Here is a 19,718-nt window from a genome sequence, read left to right as displayed (position 1 = left end):
TTAAGATTGTGTTATAGAAATAGGAAAATGAAAAAAAAAATTAGGGAAAATTAATAAAAATAGTTACTTAGTTTAATAATAAATTTAAAGTATGTTCTTTAAATTTTTTTCTTACAAACTAAAATTGGCTTAAGAAAATTGTTGTTTGCCCAAGGGCCCCTGATCGCTGTGAGTCGGCCCTGGTCATTTGTGTTTGCGACTCACTTTCTCAAGCTTGTTAGATTTTTCGTATATAATATATTTAATCTTTTTAAAAACAAATATAAATTAATTAAAATTTCACATTGAATTTTTTTGTGATCAACGGTTTAATTTTTTTATTGAAAATTTTGAAAAAAAGACACTTTCAACTTTTATTTGTCTTTTTAGGACTTTTGATAGTTTGGTTATTCTGCACATGTTTTACCCTTCTTTTATGAAAAATAGTAAACTAAATTTTAAAAATATAAAAAATATGAAAACTATTGGAAACATAGGTATAACTATCTATATATTTATTTATTTTTTAAATAGTGGAATTATATTTTATTTAATCTTCTAATTGGAGATATAATAGTCATTCTGGTCATCTACTTAGTCTAGAAATCAAATACTAAGTATTATACATAGATTTATCCTAGGTATATAACGTAAACCAAAATTTCTTGTATATTCTATCTAAGCTAGAATTCGTTAGGTTACATTCTAAAAAGATGTCGTTAGTTTACCTGTAGCATGATTACGTCTTATAGGCACAACTTTAAATATACCTACTAGGTTTTAATATGAAATAGTATTTAAATATGTTAAAAATAAAATATAAACATTTTTATATGAAATAGTATTCGAAGTATGATTTCTTATTTGTCTATTTAAGTTTTTACACAATTATTTTCTTTACATAGCTACTATTTTTATATATTTTTTGTTTGCATATGTAAATGTATAACTCTATCGACAATAGTATATATATTTATTATTAATCACAATTTGAAATAATTATATAGACTGTTTCGATGGGTCTTAGTTACTATTACACTTTTATAAATATTTTTACTATAATTTTTATTAACTTTTCATTTTAAATGTCATAAAAGATTACTTCATATGCATAATTTATAACTTTGCTTTGCAATTACAAAATAATTAAAAAAATAAAGTATGACTATTATACGAAAAAATATTCTCAGCTACATGAATAATGAATCACTACATTGCCAAAACCATTGACGTGAACTATATGATTACATGACCACATCTCAAAACTATCATGTGTTATGTTGCTAACACCATCAAAATATATCTAATAGCTAAAAAAATTGTTTCATTTGAAACCCGACGATTTCTAATGAGGTTTTAACATATTATCACATGTACTCGGTTGTATAAAATCACTTTCGATCTCTTGTATGTTTGTTATAGTCTATTTATAAGAGTTTAGTTGATATATTTCTTACCAAATCTTGCTAGATTTCAAATCTGAAACATTTTTTACTATTGGAAAGATGTTTATGGTGTACGCAACATAACACCTCAAGGATGTTGTCATGTGAATCATATACTTTATTTTGTTTTAAATACATTACTTTTTTCTAGATGTGCATCCATGAAGTCGCATATAGTTTATAGGAAAAATTGCTAAAACGGAACAAAAATTCAGCATGGTTGTCCCTATGGTATAAAACCATCATTTAGTTGTCCTTTTAGTATAATTTCTTTCATAATCCCAAAACTAACCCTTGGTTAATCTAATTAAACACATTAAGCTAATATAATTTAAAACAAATAATAATTAAAAACGTTTAAAAAGGGAAAATAAAAATAAAAACTTTTAAATTTTTTTACTAAAAATAAACTTTGTAAAACTTAATAAAAATAAAAATAATTTACAATTTTTTAACAAAAAATGTTAAATCAACCTAATAAAAAACAGTTTACAAAGTTTTATTTTTTATAAAAAGTTTAAAATATTTGTAAACTTTTTATTTTTATCAAAATTTTTAATAAAAATAAAGAAATTTAAAATGTATTTTTATAAAGTTTGTTTAAACTTTTTATTAATAACTTTTTGTAAAGTTTTATTTTTATTTTTATAAAGTTTACAAATTTTATAAAGTTTGTTTAAAGTTTTTATTAAACACATTAAACTAAAATAATTTTTTAAAAATTTAATTTAAAACGTTTTAAAAAGGGAAAATAAAATATATTTTTTTTAATAAAAATAGACTTTGTAAAAATAAAAATAATTTACAAATTTTTTTAATAAAAAACATTAAATAAACTTATTAAAAAACATTTTACAAATTTTTATTTTTATAAAAATTTTAAACGTTTTTAATAAAAAATTAATTAAATAAAAAATTTAAACTTTATAAAAATAAAATAAAACTTTACAAAAAAAATTTCATAGAAACTTTAAACTAACTTTATAAAAAACATTTTACAAAGTTTTATTTTTATAAAAAATTTTAAAACGGTTATAACCTTTTAATTTTATCTAACTTTTTTAATAAAAATAGAACTTTTAAAAATGGTTTTAATAAAAATAAAATTTGTAAACTTTATAAAAATAAAAACAAAACTTTACAAAAATTGCAAATAATTTCAAAACACCACATGTTGTATAGATATGTATCATAGAGAACAATAATTTGTGAAAAAAAATCAAAAGAAAAACTATGGAAAAACCATAGATTAATGAAGAAGACAAGAGAGAATCATTTTTTAAAAAATTTTGACAAGTAAAATCGAAAATAACACGTTTTAGGAAGTTAGAATATTTTTAGAAGATTTTTAGAATATTTCCTTAACTGAAATTTTCATTAATTTTCGCAAAAATCAGATAATCTTATCCGTAGAAAGCGCCTTCTAAAAGTTTAGAAGATTGACAAAAATCTAGAACACGCTTTCTACTTTTAGTAGACGGAAGAGTACATTTTAGAAAATACATTCCGCGAAATTTAGAATACTTAATAAAAGTAGAAGATGCTTCCGGACGAAAAGTAGATAGCTTTAGAAATAGTAGAATGCGCATTCCAATTTTTTAGAAAATTAGTAAATAGTAGAATGTACGTTCTAAAAATAGTAGATGAACGTGTTTATTTTAGAAATCGCTTTCTACTATACCATTTTCCGTAGAAGACACATTCTACCTTTAGTAGAACGTATTTTCAAATTTTTATTTATTAACTTTTTGAAAAAAGAAAAAATATCAGCTTGTGTATATAGGTGTTTTATTAATTGTTTATATTTTTAATATTTTTTTTGATTCACAAAAGTTTTTTTTCATTAGTTTTCAGAAATACAAAAGGTAGAAAAGAGAAAAATTGGACAAAAATGAATTTATACCAAAGGGACAACACCCTTATTTTTTTGTTCTATATTGGCAATTTTCCCTAGTTTATATAGCTCATAATCATTTTTTCTATTATTATATACTTATCGTGTGCATAAATGTATATGTATTTGAGATAATATAATTTTATTCGTTTAAATACATATTTGATAGTATAATATTTAGAATTTTATTTAATCATATTTATTTTGATGAAATTGAAATAATATTAAATTAGTTTTGTTAGATATAAGAAAAGGAAATAAATATAGATTTTTAACTACTGTTAAGTATTTTTAATTAAAATAAGAAATTATAATATTAGATATATTTTCTACTTGATCTGGATATAATATAAATTATTGCCGGAAGTATGATGGTTTGTTAGTTCATTGTTTAAAGTTTGTCAGAATTTCATTGTTTTCAATTTATTCATTAATATTCTTATATAATACCAACTGATTAATGTATAATAAATATTTTTCATATCTTTCTTATCAGTTGTCGCAGAGATCATAGTCTAATGTTAATACTATTAAAAATATTAATAACATTTTAAATAATTTATTTGGTTTAGAGTTTTTGTGTGTTTAATATATTTTATTAAAATTGTTCTTCAAATGTAATTCTGATAAGACTCATGTGAAATCATTTTAAAATTATATGTTATATTGATCACAGTAATAAAGTTTCATAAACATAGATTATTTTTATTTTTATTTCTAAATTACATCAAAGAAGTATAAATAGTCACCATGTACGTGTTTTATTGTTAATGAGTTATAATTTTTTGATTACCTAAATTTTTAGGTTGGTTTTATTAAATCTTATTTGGTTAGTTTAATGAAGATTTATTATAGATTACCTAAATTTTTAGGTTTGTTTAATTAAATATTATTTGGTTAGTTAATTGAAGATTTAGATTAAAATTTTCTAAGAACATTTATATTGAAACATAATATATTATTTTCTTCAAAATTTAATTGTTTATAAGTAAATTAAATTTAATTTCATTTGATTGAAAAATGTAATTTCAAATCGCATCAGTAAATAGCACGTGTCTTAAACATGGGGATTACTTTCACCATCATTTATTTTTAATAAAACTTTATACTTATTATTGTAAGTCAAAAAATGAATTAGCTACATTAAAAAGGACCAAAATTAATAAAGTTTAATGATAATTTAACATATTTGATATTCTAATTTATATGTGAATATTTTTTTAATAACATATAGCCTCTATCCTAAAACATCTGTGTAATTTGGTTTTCTTGTTTTTAGATTAATTATAAATATAACTAATTTATTAGACGTAATACTTTAGACTCTTTATTTTTTCATCTTTGTTATATATATATATATATATATACATATATATATATTATCAAATGTATTTTCAACCATTTTTGTATGAGATACATTTTAATTTTATTTATTATATGGAACCTAGAATTTTATTGGTAATATATATATATATATATATATATATATATATATAAGAAGTCATCATGTGGTTTATTTTATTGTTAATGACAGTATCTATATAACATGATAGCGTTGATTACAATTTCAAAAATTTATGAGTAAATAAATTTGTTAATTTCTTTTGATTGACAAAATAAGTTTAAAATCCTTAAATAATATTTTTCTACAATATTTGTTTCACACAAGTGAATTATTATTACATTTGGTTCTTTTAAAATAAATGTTTTATACGTCAAAGAATAAATTGGCTCCGTAGAAAGAAAGGACATTTTTTTGAAATCAGCCATTATTTGAAAATTGTTTAAAAACCATGTAAAACCTATTATGAATTTAGATAATTATTTATATTCTATACAACTACTTAAAATCTATATTAAATTTCATGTTAAATTTCTTCTGTTTTTATTAGTCTTGAAATTTTTATATTAATTATGTTATTATATTATAATATATACTATATTTTATGCTTTAACATACTTAGAACACAATGTTTTATTAATTTCTTTGACGTTCTTTACCAATAATTAGCATGTATATTATGTTAATTTTTAAGTAAACTACACTATATTTTTATATTATTTGATATTGATTTTATTTTTATTTTTAAAATAAATATGTTATTCTCAAAATCTTGATATTTTAAATTTCTGTGTGTAAATTTTTAATATTATGTAGTATCAACTTTTAAAATAAGTGTGTTTTAAATTCTTATAATTTAAATTCTTGAAGTTTATATTTTTAAGGATATTTTAGTTTATATTAATTTTCCAAAAGTGTTATATATGCCAAGTTAATTCTTTGTAGTGAGTTTAAAAGTTTATATTAATTTATATGAAAATTTATTTTACTTTAAACAATTTTTTTTTGTAAATTTTTGACATTTTATTTTATCTCATTTCTTAAAAGATTCTATCAAATCCAATGTAGTCATCATCCTTCGAGAAAACTATTACTGAAATCAAAGTCAATCGTCTTCCTAACATCACAGCCAGTGCAACATGGGTAGACCTAGGCAAGCCCTAGGTGGAGCAAGTGCCATAAGAGAACTTTTTTCCATTAGTTGCATTGAAAATCAAGGATCTTAAATGGTTTATAATCTTCAATGCCTCCATACACCTTTGGTTATACTTAGTTATTTTATCAAGTCTACCCATATTGTGAAATTTGCTAAATCCACCCTTTGGTGCAATGGATCCAGTCCAAGATCAACCGATCTTATAATTACTCATTTGTTCTCACATCCATTTCCTTTAATTGGCACACTGAACCGAGGTTTAACTACTTATAGGCTTTTCCCGACAATTTTCTCTTCAGCTTTTCGGCTTGTTTGTTGTTAAGCTCAAATATAGTACAATCAATATTTTGATTTATTATATTATCTCTGTGTAACAAAGCCATTATATTTCACTTGTATTTGATATTTTTTTTTTAGCAAAATAGGAGCAAATCACTTAGCCGCTTCAATTTTTGATCTAGAGACACATTATTTATTTGTTTCATTTCTCTCTTGCTTGAATTATAATAAGAGCAATCTATTCAAAGAGATCATATAAATATTTATATATATATATATATATATATAAATTGAAAACATGCCATTGAAGTTAACTAATTGGAGATTTTGTTGAAACCTTTAATATTACTTTTTAGCCTAGTTTTCGATTTTAATCATTTAGCTTTACATTACTAAAAGTCTTCACTGCAATGTATTAGTTTTATATTATTGAATGTATTCACTATAATTTATTTTTAGCAATTTTCATTCAATTGCCTATGTCACAAGAGAAACTCAAAATGTTAATTTTGTTGAACACGTTGAAAATAATAAAAGATTTTTGAGTAGAGGTTTAACTAACTCATGGTATCGACCAACCCAATATAGACAATTTTTTTTCGAAATATTCATTTTTAAAATAGTAAATTAAAATGATGATCCATCATATTTTGATCTGGGTTTTAAATCATATGTGTTTTCACTTCCTATGTAAAACAAAATTTCGTATTCTACTTTAAAATATTAATTTTCCAAAATAAAAACTATATATATTCAAAAACATATTGTTGGTTTATGTTATTTAAATGTAATTCAAAATTATAAGTGATTTAAAATACTATAGATTTAAAATTTACAAAGTTTTGTATTTTAAGAACATATTTTCAGTTTCTGAAAGATCATATATATTAATTGATCTATATTGAATTTTGTTTTATTAGTAACTGTATTTTTATGGATTTCTATTTTATTTTTTAAAAAATATATATTTATAATTTTTTATTCAAAAATAATAAACTAAAATATTGATTTAGAATATTATAACTGATGGTTTTAAATCATATATTCAATGGCTTATAGCCTCAACATATTATAAGAAGAAATATTTTTTTAATATTACAATTCTAATTTTCATTTTCCATTTTACTATAATAATACCATTTAAAGCAAGTTATCAAATGTTAATACTTATTTTATTAATTCAAGTTATATATATAGTATTAATTTTGTTTTATTTATATATTGGAGATATTAGCATTTTTTAAAAAAATAATAAAATAATCTATTTTCTACTTTGACTACTTTAAAATTAGTTTTTGTTTATTTTGGTATAAAATGTATTTTAGATTATTATATCTAAGAAGAAGTAATTTTTTGTTACTATAACTATTTTGATTTTCCATTTTTCTATAACACTTACCATTTATTTAAGTAAGTTGTCAAATATTAATATTTATTTTGTTAGTTTAAGTTATATAAATAATATTAATTTTCCTTTTAATTTTTTTGGAAATATTAACATTTTAAAAAATAATAAATTAAAAATCTGATTTGTCATATTTCAATAGTCATTTAAAATCCTATGTGGACGCTCACAATGGCTTATAGCCTCAACTTTTATATAGTATAGACTAGATTTTAAACTTGCGCTACGCGCGAATATATACTAATATTAGTATCATTTTATACTCCCTCCGTTTCATTTTATTTGTCGTTTTAGACTTTGATACACAGATTAATAAAGTATTTAAGTTTGTATATTTACTAGAAAAAACATCATTACCAATACACCTAACCAGATTTTTTTTTTGTTGAAATGTTAAATTTATATATCAACAAAAGAAAAAAATGTTTACAATACGGAAACTTTTAAACTGCAAAATGCATTACATGAGCTTAATTTCTTCCCATCCATCTCTGCATTAGAAGACTTGCAAACTCAGCATTCCTCATTCATATGGAGGATATCCTATTACGAATAGTCCTGTCTAGAGACTTCACGAGCTTGGCCGGCGAGTTCCACGAGTTGTTATGCTTGCGCCCATTGTGTTCTCTCCAGAGCAAGTAGATTGATCCTTGAAAAGCCAACCGAAGCAGGCAGGAGTCAACCTTATTACGTCTAGGAGATAGCAGGGTGGTCATGGTGATGTTCCAATCAGGGCTTGGCCGTGGAAGGAGACATACAGTCAGGTCGGTCCAGACAGTGAATGAGTATGGGCAAGCGAAGAAAAGGTAGTCTCGGGTCTCATCAGGTTCCCCACAGAGCCTGCAACCTTGAACCTCCCCCCATGCGCTGGTCCGATCGCCTGTAGAAAGCCGGTTCCGCACGGTTAGCCACGCTATAAACGAGCATCATGGGATGGCTTCCGAAAACCAAATTACTTTACTCCACTCTACTATTGGGCTGTGCTCTCGCAGTTGGTCCCATGTTCTGGATGATGAGAACCAAGGTCTGTAGTTGTCATCTCTATGTTTCCATAGCACACGATCACTACCTGCATCCTCTACCGGGGGTGGAACAGAGTTGATGGCAGCTATCATCGCCCATAGGTGACAGCTGCGGCATCTCCTGATGTTCCATTGCCCAGACGAGGCTACATCAGCGACTGTGGCATATCTATTTATTCCCAGCAACATAGTACTCGAGTCACCTGCAATATCAATTAGTTTCCCCATATTCAGCCAGTTATCAAACCAAAATAGAGTACTCTTTCCATTACCAATCTCAGACTTTAGAAACGTAGCTGCTTGGTGGCGTAGCTTGAGAAGCTTTCGCCATATCGAAGAGCCTGCTTGTGTATCCTTAACATCCCAGAAGCAGTATACACCTAACCAGTTTCAACCAATAGAAAAATAGATTATAATAAAAAAGTCAATAAATTTTGCATTGAAATCATAAAACGACACTTATTTTAAAACAAAAATTTTGCTCTAAAACGACATCTAATTCGAAACGGAGGGAGTACTAATTTTACGATAATAAAATATAATTGGTTTATATGCATTTTATATGATAATTTATTCTGATTATGCTTTATATTTTTCTTATTTAGATTTTTATACAATTATACTCATTAAAAAACTAATGTGTAGATATCATCTTTTTACGTATGTAAATGTGTGTAAGTGTATTTATAAACGTGTTTATATTGTTTATTAATCTTATTAACTTATATTAAATTATTATAAATATTTTTATTATACTATTTTTATTTGAATGACATACAATAATCCAATCCATATGCACAATATCTAATTTACTTTGTATCTAATTTACTTTGTATTTATCTAATTCATACAATAATCCAATCATTATATTGTATATTTACTTATCCTAATATTACAATATATGTTTAATATAATATTTTCATTTCTTATATTGTATATTTACTTAATCCAATACTACAATAGATGTTTAATATAATATTTTTATTTCTTATATTGTATATTAAATTATTATTTATTTTAGTATACATGGGATATTTAATTTACTTTTTCGAATTGTAATTTTATATTTACTTATTGTTTATTTTTTATATTTTATATTTACTTATTCTAATTTTCTTGATTTTATATAAAATGATAATATTGTGATATATATATTTAATGTAATATTTATATTTCTTATATTGTATGCTTGTTTTTCTTATTTTTCATTTACTTATAAAATTATTTGGACATAATAAAATGCAAAACTATATATTTTCAAATAGATGTTTAATTTAGTTTTTCTGTTTCATATATTTTATATTTTCTTATTACTTTTTTCTTATATTTACGTATTTTAATTGTTTTGTTTTATATCAAATTGTAATATTATGATAGATGTTTATGTAATATTTTTATTTCTTATATCGTATATTTACCTTTTTATTTTATTATACATTTTCAGATAGATGTTTAATGTAGTTCTTCTATTTCTTATATTGTATATTTACTTATTATTTATTTTACTACGTATTTTTCAGATAGATGTTTAACTCATTTATTTAGAAAGGGCAATATCTTAATTTCGTTTTCATCTTCTTACTAGACCTATTTTTCTCTGTTCGCGGCTCCCATTGTTTTCACTCGAGCTTCCGATGATTTCATCACGAAACCAATTAGATTTGACATTTATAAAGCAAAACACACATTACTCACGTATTTTCCAATCCAAAATTAACAAATCTGATTTCTTTTGAGTGCTTACGAGATTTCAATTCGACGCCGCATTCTCTTATTCTACGCTCTAAGCGGATATTCCGCGGGGGTACTGTTCCATACAACCAAATTGTTCATAATTGGTGCGCTCATCATCCGTAGAGGTCAGGATGGCCATTACACTTGCATGGAATTTTTTCTGTTTTTATTTTATTTTTATTTTTTGATAAAAACTTAAGTAATTATAAAATATCAAAATTAATTAGGTTAATTGAATGGTATAATAGTATTAAAGAAAATATAAATTCTAGTTACCAAAATAATCTTCTATAAGTCTTATTGAGACAAATCTAAGTTGAAAGTGTCTTTCTTTTTTAAATTTTCCATTTTTATTTATTATAACAAGATACAAATGATCATAAAATGATATGATTATGAAATTTCATTTAACCGATTTTCATATTAATATATATATGTTAATTTCGTTTAAATTAAACTATATACCATATAAAAATATATAAATTTGATTTCAAAATTTATGAAATATGTATTATACTTGAATTGATAAATTAAATATATTTACAATCAGTTTTATCAAATCATTAAAATATATTGTACATAGGTTTTGTTATTATTTTAACATATATATTTTTAAAAAAATACTCCCTCCGTTCGAATTTATTTGACGTTTTACAACATGGCACTTAAATTAAGGAAGTTGATGTAATATCTAGTTTAAACTTTCATTGGTGTCTAATTTTCAATTAACTTCATACCATTATGGAGTTAATTGACACAAAAGTAGTTAGTGATCATTAACTGTAAGGGTAAAAAGGTCATATGTTTATCTTTATTTATCTAGGATTTTGCGAATGTCAAAATTTTGAAACAAAATAAAATCGCTAGAATGTCAGATAATTCCGAACGGAGAAAGTATTAAATATATCATTCTGCGCAAGACACTGATTATTACCTAATATTCTTCTGTTTCTGAATAAGCATGACTTTGATATTTTTCACACAGATTAAGAAAATGACGAAAATATATGTAAGTTGTTATTAATTACATCTTTCTGACCAATAGTATTTTAGATAAATAAAAATATTTACAAAATTTATGTAGTTTACAATTAATTTTCAGCTGAAAGTAATAATAGTTTGCATTGAAATGATAAAATTATATTTTGTGTTAACAAGAAAAAAGCGACACTTATTATGGAACAGATGGAGTACCTGATTAAACGACTACTAATGTCACGATTTTTGTTCTCGTCAGAAAAAAACTATAACGCATGTTATATATTAAATGTGATATTATTATTTAAAAATATATGTACAGGTAAGAACTATGTAATGTCGTTATAACGGTTGCTCTAGTCTTAAATATAAGTAATAACTAGATTTTGACCCGCGCTTTCAAAGCGCGGGTTTATATTTGGTGAATATTTTATATAATCACATTTATATAATCCGTCTTGTATATGCATTTATATAACCCGTCTCATATATGTGTTTTATATCCGGGTTTATGTTCGGTTAAAACTATATTGTACATGTATTTTTAGGTTTTTAATTTTGAATTAGATATTTTAAATATAAATCAATATAACAGTTTTATAGTTTTGATCGGTGTTTTGAAACCCGACTCGGACCTGCGGTTGAACGAATTACCGGTTTGTAACCCGGTATTTTTAATATTATGATTTTTTCTAATGATAAAACTAATTCGGTGATCATAAGTTGGAAATTTGTTTAAAATATATTTATATTTTTCAAAATCGTTCTAAATGATAATGATTGTTGTCAAAATCATCTCTTCAGAAAGAAAGTGGTTCCTACGCGCAGAGAGAAAAAGAAGATAGGCTACGCTCCTCATCTCGACATTGAAAGAAAGCTACAGCGCTAAATTAATAATTTTAGAATTAGAAAACCAGTGGTTAATAACAGTATCAAACATGGAAATAATCGATGCAGTATCAAACAAAGAAATAATCGCAGGCCGAAATTAAATTAGGAAACCGGTGATTAATGACAAACCAAAAAATAATTAAGAAAAAACTGACGCAGAATGTCCAGAATACCATTAATGAATACAAATGAAAGGTTCTTCGGTAGGGGTAAAAAGAGTAAAAATCTAAAATATGCTTGTACTTTAATAGTATAGATGAAATATCAGATATTAGTGAAGAACAACATAAAAAGACATTAAATAAACAAGTCCTTTCTTGTTGTCTGTCTTGTAGTTATAGAACCGTATAGCATCTTTTCAATTCTTACTCCATTTCGGCTTTGTCTCTTATTTTTTCCATCTCTTTAAGCATCTTACTTCTCCAAAAATAACAATACAAAATCGATTTTAAGTGATTTTAAATATATATTTACAGAATTTATCACAATTTAAGAAAACGTGAAAAGCAGACGTTGAACACAAAACATGTTCTCCTCCCAGTTGCATTCTTCGTGACATGTGTATTTGTAATTATCAAAAAAATCATTGCTTAACATAGTAAATAATGTGATTTTATATATTTCTTTTTTACAACACTGAACATTTAAGCAAATGCAGAATAATATCTTTTTTTATATATACATTTCCTTTTCTTGTGGAAGAAAAGCAAATTGATTTTCTCTTCTTAATCCCATCTTTTCCTAAAATTAAATGAGAAACAAATGTCTCTCTTGTTGATTACAACGTTCTTATCAAAAAGAAGAGCCTGACAAACCTGCCTATAAATATTCGCATTCTCTCCTAAGGCATATTCACTTTGGTTTAAGCAAAACATTTTGAGAGAGAAAGAGATGGAGAATAAGAGAGGACATGTATTGGCGGTGCCATATCCTGTGCAAGGACATATCACACCAATCCGCCAATTCTGTAAACGACTCATCTCTAAAGGTCTTAAAACAACTCTCACTCTCACCACTTTCATTTTCAACTCCATCAAACCTGACCCATCTGGTCCAGTCTCCATTGCCACCATCTCCGACGGCTACGACGATCACGGCTTCGACCCATCTGGCTCGATCCATGACTACCTCCAAAACCTCAAAACATTCGGCTCCAAAACCATTGCAGATATCATCCGCAAACACCAGACAAGTGATAACCCCATCACTTGTATCGTCTATGATGCTTTCATGCCTTGGGCACTCGACGTTGCGCGAGAGTTTGGTTTAGCTGCGGCTCCTTTCTTTACGCAGTCTTGTGCTGTTAACTACGTTTACTATCTTTCTTACATAAACCATGGTATCTCGAAGCTTCCCATTAAAGATTTGCCTTTTCTTGAGTTCCAAGATTTGCCTTCTTTTCTATCTGCTCCTGGATCTTACCCTGCTTACTTTGAGATGGTGCTCCAACAGTTTACAAACTTTGAGAAAGCTGATTTTGTACTCGTTAATACCTTTCAAGAGTTGGAGCTTCATGTTAGACACTTCTTCTTACAACTTTCTCAACCATGTTGTTTTCTTGTTCATGTCTTAATTACTATGTTTTGTGTCCTAACTAGCGTATTTTCGTTTCAGGAGAAGGAGTTGTTGTCAAAAGTTTGTAATGTACTGACAATTGGTCCGACTATTCCATCGATGTACTTAGACCAAAGGATCAAATCAGACACAGACTACGATCTGAATCTCTTTGATTCAAAAGACTCTGCCTTCTGCACTACCTGGCTCAACACAAAGCCACAAGGGTCTGTGGTGTATGTAGCATTCGGGAGCATTGCTAAGCTGAACAATGTGCAGATGGAGGAACTTGCTTCAGCAGTAAGCAACTTCAGCTTCCTGTGGGTTGTCAGAGATTCAGAGGAGGCAAAACTGCCATCAGGGTTTCTTGAGACACTCGATAAAGACAAGTGCTTGGTCTTGAAATGGAGTCCTCAGCTTGAAGTTCTATCAAACAAAGCCATTGGTTGTTTCTTGACTCATTGTGGCTGGAACTCAACTATGGAGGCATTAACCTTTGGGGTTCCCATGGTAGCTATGCCTCAATGGACCGATCAACCTATGGACGCAAAGTACATACAAGATGTGTGGGAGGCTGGAGTCCGTGTGAAGATAGACAATGAGAGCGGGATTGCCAAGAGAGAGGAGATTGAGTCTAGCATTAAGGAAGTGATGGAAGGAGAGAAGAGCAAAGAGATGAAGGAGAATGCAAAGAAATGGAGAGACTTGGCTGTCAAGTCACTCAGTGAAGGAGGCTCTACAGATGTTAACATCGACACATTTGTAACAACGGCCCAGAACAAATAAGTTATCGTGAAGGAGCAAAGATTTCTTCTAGTGTCTTGTTGAGTCAGTATTTTATTCAGTGCATGTAATCTTTAAACTCATTCTTCATCTGGGTTACTTTCCAATTCTTAAAAAATAAAAAGACATGATTTACATTAATAATACTGAACTATTTATAGTATTTGGATAAATATATTTAAAATTATAAGAAAACTTCAAACTGGATTTAGTGAAAGATACAAAATAATCACAGTATTGATAGCGAACTGTCAACTAGTGAAGGACACAAGAAGACAAGCTTCTTTACAAAGAATGCATTATTGTTTTGAAGTCTATAAGCTATTCTAAGGATTGAATGTAAAAAAAATTGAACTCAATATGACATCAATATCAAGAGTGTCATAGTGTGTCAAACCATTTTCTCATGGCTTCTCATACCCCTTTCTCCCTAGTCTTTGTGTAACTGTGATCCTGTTTCGCACAGTCCTATCAATGTAGCTCTTTAGCAGTATGGTGTGACGCACCATGCCTACGTCCATTTCATTCCCGCCAAAGTGAGTATAAGGTTGCTTGGAACACATATCTGATAAGAAACAGAGTTGTTTTGTCGATTGATCCACCAAAATCTTCAATAGATCAGGCCAACTGTTGGTATACAAGCTCCAAGAAGATTATAGGTTAGACCCTTCCAAACTTCCTCTGAGTACGAGCATTCAAATAATAATGGTCTCGTGTTTCCTCCTGATTATTTGCATAGAACACACTCCAAGCTCGCATGTGTATTCCATTTGGTGATTCTGTCACATGTAGCAAGCCTGTTTTTTACTGCAATCCATGTTACATCAAAAAAAGCTTGGTGTAGCTGCCGATCTAACGTTTTATACTGTCCAAAGCCTAACTTAAAATATGCTTTTATATATATTTTATCAAAATAATAAAAATACAAAAAAATCATACAGATCAAATTTCATAAATTATTTATAAAAAACTAGTTATTTAAGACATTTATTATTAAAATATAGAATTTCTTACATTTTTTTCCTGCAAAATTCATCCGTTAAACTTTTATAGTCAAGTCTTTCAACAATAGTCTTCTCAATTAACAACATATCCAACTTATTTAACAGTTTTTGTTACATGGTAGAGCGCAAGTAATTCTTTATCATTTTTAACAAAAAAAATATTTCACATGTGGGGACCGATACTAGAATTTTCAATAGAAACTAAATTATATAATTAAAAGAAAAAAGGGCAAATGAAAATTTTGGATAAAGGATGGTATTCTGCAAAAACGTAAAAAGATAAATTAGAACAAGAAGAAAACTGTTTTTCAGTTAACTTTTAGTTAGTATTTTAGATTTTAACTATAATTTAACATAGAAATTTACTATAAACTATTAGTCATATATTTAACTTTAATAAAATTTTAAATTGTTGGAGAGTCCAAAAAAGTTATTCTAACTAATAATTTTGAATAACAAATATTTATCTAAAAAGCTCTGCATACTTATAAGTCCTAACAAAAAAAAAACAAAAATATGTCATTTTAGTTTGGATGTTCTAATTGATGGTTTAGATGGCTTCCTCTCAAAACCGGTCATCTGTGGCTGAAGAAAATTTTGAGTCCATGGAGATTCGAACCTTAGAACATATTGAAAGCAGTACAGTGTCAACCACAAAACTACTTCGGCATAACAATTTTTAAAAATTTCTATCCAATCTTGATCGAACCTCAGCTGGGGGCGAGTGAAACTACGCATTAGACCACCGCATGCCGCATGCACCAACACGCTTTCGTCATAATTGTTGAAAGAGGTTCGAACCTCTGACCTTCAACTTACAAATTTCATGGATAAACCTATTAGACTACTGAAGATTTTTAATGTAGAAGGTTTTCTTATTGTCGATGTATAGTAGAAAATCTTTTTCACTTCTTACTTCATTTCTAGGTCTGGGCACTTTACCCGATATCCGAAACTGTACATAAACTCGATCCGAAAAATCTAAACCGAAGTAGTAAAATATCAGAATGGGTATTAAATTGGGAGAGATTGGATATCCGAACCCGAATGGATACCCGAAAATAACCGAATATATCTATATTTAACCTTATATTTCTAGTGTCTTTTTATTTTTAAATGTTATCTCTAAATATATTAATCATTTGATCTATTGAAAATTAAAAAAAAAACAATTAAGTTAAAGGTAAATTTTTAAATAAAAGAAACTTGAGGAATGAAAATTTTGATTCTTTTTCAAAATATAAATATCTGAAACCCGATCCGAAATAACCGAATCCGAACTAAAAATACCCAAACCCAACTCGAAATTTAAACCTACCGAATGGATATTATATCTCTATACTGAAATACGCAAAAATCCGAAATATCCTCCGAACCTGAACGGGTATCCGAACGCTCCCCTGTTCATTTCGATAGTCTCATATCTTTTCCTATCACTTATTAAGGATCTTAAGCAATACAATGTTACTTAGGCCATCTCCATTGAGAAATCTAGGGTGGCGGTCACAACATTCCCCAAAAAAATATTAAAATAAGATAAAAGCGATGAATCTGAGCAAGCGCGCATCTTCGTGGTGAACCGGGGCCATAACTATTTCGTGGACCATACGAAACATGGTGGCCCACAAATAGTCAGATTATTATTATTTCTTTTTAAAAAGAAAAATCAAACAGAAAAAAAAATTGTGAACCCTTCTCACGGGGTTCACTGATAGAGATACCCTTAGACCACCTGCACTGGAGGATGTTAGCAAATCCTTAGCACTAATTCCTAAGCTAAATGAATTAAAAAAAATATTAAAACTATTACTGTAGCTAAGAAAGAATCCTTAACCAAGGCATTTAAGAGCAACTCCAATGGTATTACCCACCATTGGAGTTCTTAGCAATATAATATATTTTCTTTTTGCTTTTTGAATAGTTAAGAACTTTACTCTAAAATATATGTTCAATGGTGTTACCCAATATAGAATCTTTCATTTTTTTTTTCATACAACTAATGTTCTCTTATCTAATCCTAAGCCAAATGCCAAGAGTTTAAGATACTTTTGGAACTAAACCAAGAATCAGCTAACAACTTCCTACCTTTCTCCAGTTTTGTGATTATGTGACTGTATGAAAAGTGAGACAAAAATAAGACGTGAGAACTCACAAGTGGGAAGGCTGGATATGTCTGCAGAGACAGCACAAGGTATCCCCAAGTTGGAGAGGACACCTCTTATGATTCCACATGGGAAATACAGGTACATGCTCACCGCTTGTGCTGCTTTGCTTTCCCCTGGAGTAGACGGATCTTTGGTTACCATCTCAGACGAAGGGTCAATTGAGACACGAGATAGCCATCTGAACTTGTTGTCTTGCAATACAAAAGTACCCTGAACAATCATGAAGTACGATGCACTATCTGCTATTTCTAAACACTGTAAAACAGCCTTAAAGTAGGCATCAAAAGCTGCTGCTTCCACAGACATAATCTTATGGGAACAAAAGGAGTTTTATAAAATTTAAAGATCGATTTCTAAACAGTGAAAAACCTCCACTCTATACTCAGGACAGGTGATCTCAAATTCAAACTCCTAACAACTCTCAGAGACCAGCCATTGTTACACAAACAAGTTGAGAAGTTCCAGTTTACTTGATTTTTTTCTGATAATTTCTACGCCACAGAACACCATAAACCTCAAGATCCTCGTTTCGGTACCAAATTGATTTCAAATCCCTAAACCCCAAATAACTCCCAATGAAATGAACAATTCAAAATTAGCGCGATTGATCTTCCCAATCTACCACCTTCTCAAGCATTCATGGCCAATTACAAACGAGAAACTAAAAAATCCACCACCTTCTCAAGCTCTCTGGAGAAGCAACTCTCTTGCATCGTTCTCTTTCCCTGTCTGAACATGAACAGATGCTTGTCTCCGTAGATTCTCAGCAGCCTCGGATAATCTCAAAAGTCTCAACCTATTACTATTTGCTGGACACAAACAACAAAAGAAAAAATAGAAAAGTAACAAACTTTGACATCAATCAATCACACAGTTGCTCATTCCAATTAAGAAGGAAATAAAGGTGAGACCTTTGGCACGAGTGGACTCTGCCTCCGCGTGAAGACGATCGAGCTGGGAACGGAGAAGTTCGGAATTGGCGGTGGAAGCGAAGCACTTTAAGGTCGTCGGAATTCGTCTAGACCGAGCAACCACCAACGGAGCTCCAAGACTAGTCTTGCAATCAATTTATCAATCCCATTAATCATGAAGCAATCAGAACAAAACCCATAATTTTTTTATCAGAGAAAAGAAAGGGAGAAGAGAGGCGAAACACAACTCACAGCACCCACACGGGAACCAATCACACCTTGCCACCTTCTTAAGGATTTAATCCTTAAACCACTTATATAAGGATCAATCCTTGACAGAGGAAAATTGTATATTATTATTTTAATATCATTTATCTAAGTTTTTGTGATAAGGATCCCTCATGAATCCCCGTTGGAGGTGGTCTAAGGATCAAGTCCTTAAAGACGTGTCAAGGCGTGAGTGGTCCGGCTGGGGCTGTGTCTCAAAAAAAAAAATTAGTCTCTTTCTCCGTCACGAAAAAAAAAATCTCTCTCGACTTCTCTCGAAGGCGATGGCGTCTGAGAAAAACCAGAGGAGAATTTGCCGAGGGTCGAAGCAGTAAACGGGCAAAAGGGAGAGGGACTCGTTGTTGGCGGAGTTGAGACACTCGTTGTCGTGGACGCGGAGGTCTGATCGAGTCCGTCTCTGAGCTCCGGAAGAATCTCGAGGCGAGAGGGTCCAATCTCGTTGTCAGGGTGGGGAGACCAGAATCTGTTCTGGTGGAATTGGCTAAGGAGATCGGAGCAGACGCGATTTACGCACACAGGGAAGTGTCTCACGACGGAGCGTTCAAGGAGGGTGATTCAATCTTTTTTTTGTTCAAGGAGGTAAAAAATAAATTGTTTTTTGTTCGTTTGTTTTGTAGAACGATTTGTTCTAAGTTCTTGATGTTCTTATAGGTAACGGGGGATTCAATCTTTAATCTTCTAAGACTAGGAGAAATTGTTTTTTGTTCGTTTGTTAACTCTCTCTGTTAATTGTTGCAAGGTTGAGAAATGTGGTGGGAAAGTCTCGAGCTCTGTTAAAGGGGTAACGTGTTTGGTGGTTTCACCGGCTGAAAGAGAGAGAGGTGGTTCCTCAAAACTGGTGGAAGCCATGTAAGGGTCGAGAAACTTATTTGGTTTCTGTTTTCTCAA

The 19,718-nt window shown here is 28.7% G+C and overlaps 2 protein-coding genes and 1 long non-coding RNA gene across 5 annotated transcripts; 1 reads left to right on the top strand and 2 right to left on the bottom strand.

Moving 5' to 3' along the window:
• Positions 1 to 8,027: 8,027 nt before the first annotated feature.
• On the bottom strand, positions 8,028 to 8,750 carry LOC108845215 (uncharacterized). Its single transcript, XM_018618465.1, has 2 exons — positions 8,462 to 8,750; positions 8,028 to 8,380 (listed from the first exon to the last, which is right to left on the bottom strand). The coding sequence occupies exons 1-2, from the start codon at positions 8,748 to 8,750 to the stop codon at positions 8,028 to 8,030; spliced, it is 642 nt and encodes a 213-aa protein (XP_018473967.1).
• A 4,235-nt stretch (positions 8,751 to 12,985) lies between these two features.
• LOC108846198 (UDP-glycosyltransferase 74F2-like) lies at positions 12,986 to 14,625 on the top strand. The gene is made up of 2 exons (XM_018619422.2): positions 12,986 to 13,640; positions 13,740 to 14,625. Exons 1-2 carry the CDS (start codon positions 13,017 to 13,019, stop codon positions 14,463 to 14,465), a joined length of 1,350 nt encoding a protein of 449 aa, XP_018474924.1. The 5' UTR covers positions 12,986 to 13,016; the 3' UTR covers positions 14,466 to 14,625.
• Positions 14,626 to 14,720: 95 nt separating this feature from the next.
• On the bottom strand, positions 14,721 to 18,869 carry LOC130509234 (uncharacterized). Of its 3 annotated transcripts, XR_008943374.1 has the most exons (4): positions 18,795 to 18,869; positions 18,543 to 18,682; positions 17,619 to 18,440; positions 14,721 to 15,241 (listed from the first exon to the last, which is right to left on the bottom strand). It is a non-coding gene; the product is annotated as an uncharacterized LOC130509234 (long non-coding RNA). The 3 variants fall into 3 exon arrangements; XR_008943372.1 differs by having other exon boundaries at positions 18,543 to 18,826; XR_008943373.1 differs by lacking the exon at positions 14,721 to 15,241 and adding an exon at positions 15,248 to 16,280 and having other exon boundaries at positions 18,543 to 18,827.
• Positions 18,870 to 19,718: the final 849 nt, after the last annotated feature.

This window comes from Raphanus sativus, chromosome 3 (genome assembly GCF_000801105.2).
Source record: "Raphanus sativus cultivar WK10039 chromosome 3, ASM80110v3, whole genome shotgun sequence".
Taxonomy (NCBI): domain Eukaryota; kingdom Viridiplantae; phylum Streptophyta; class Magnoliopsida; order Brassicales; family Brassicaceae; genus Raphanus; species Raphanus sativus.
This window is presented reverse-complemented; position numbering and strand designations above follow the sequence as displayed.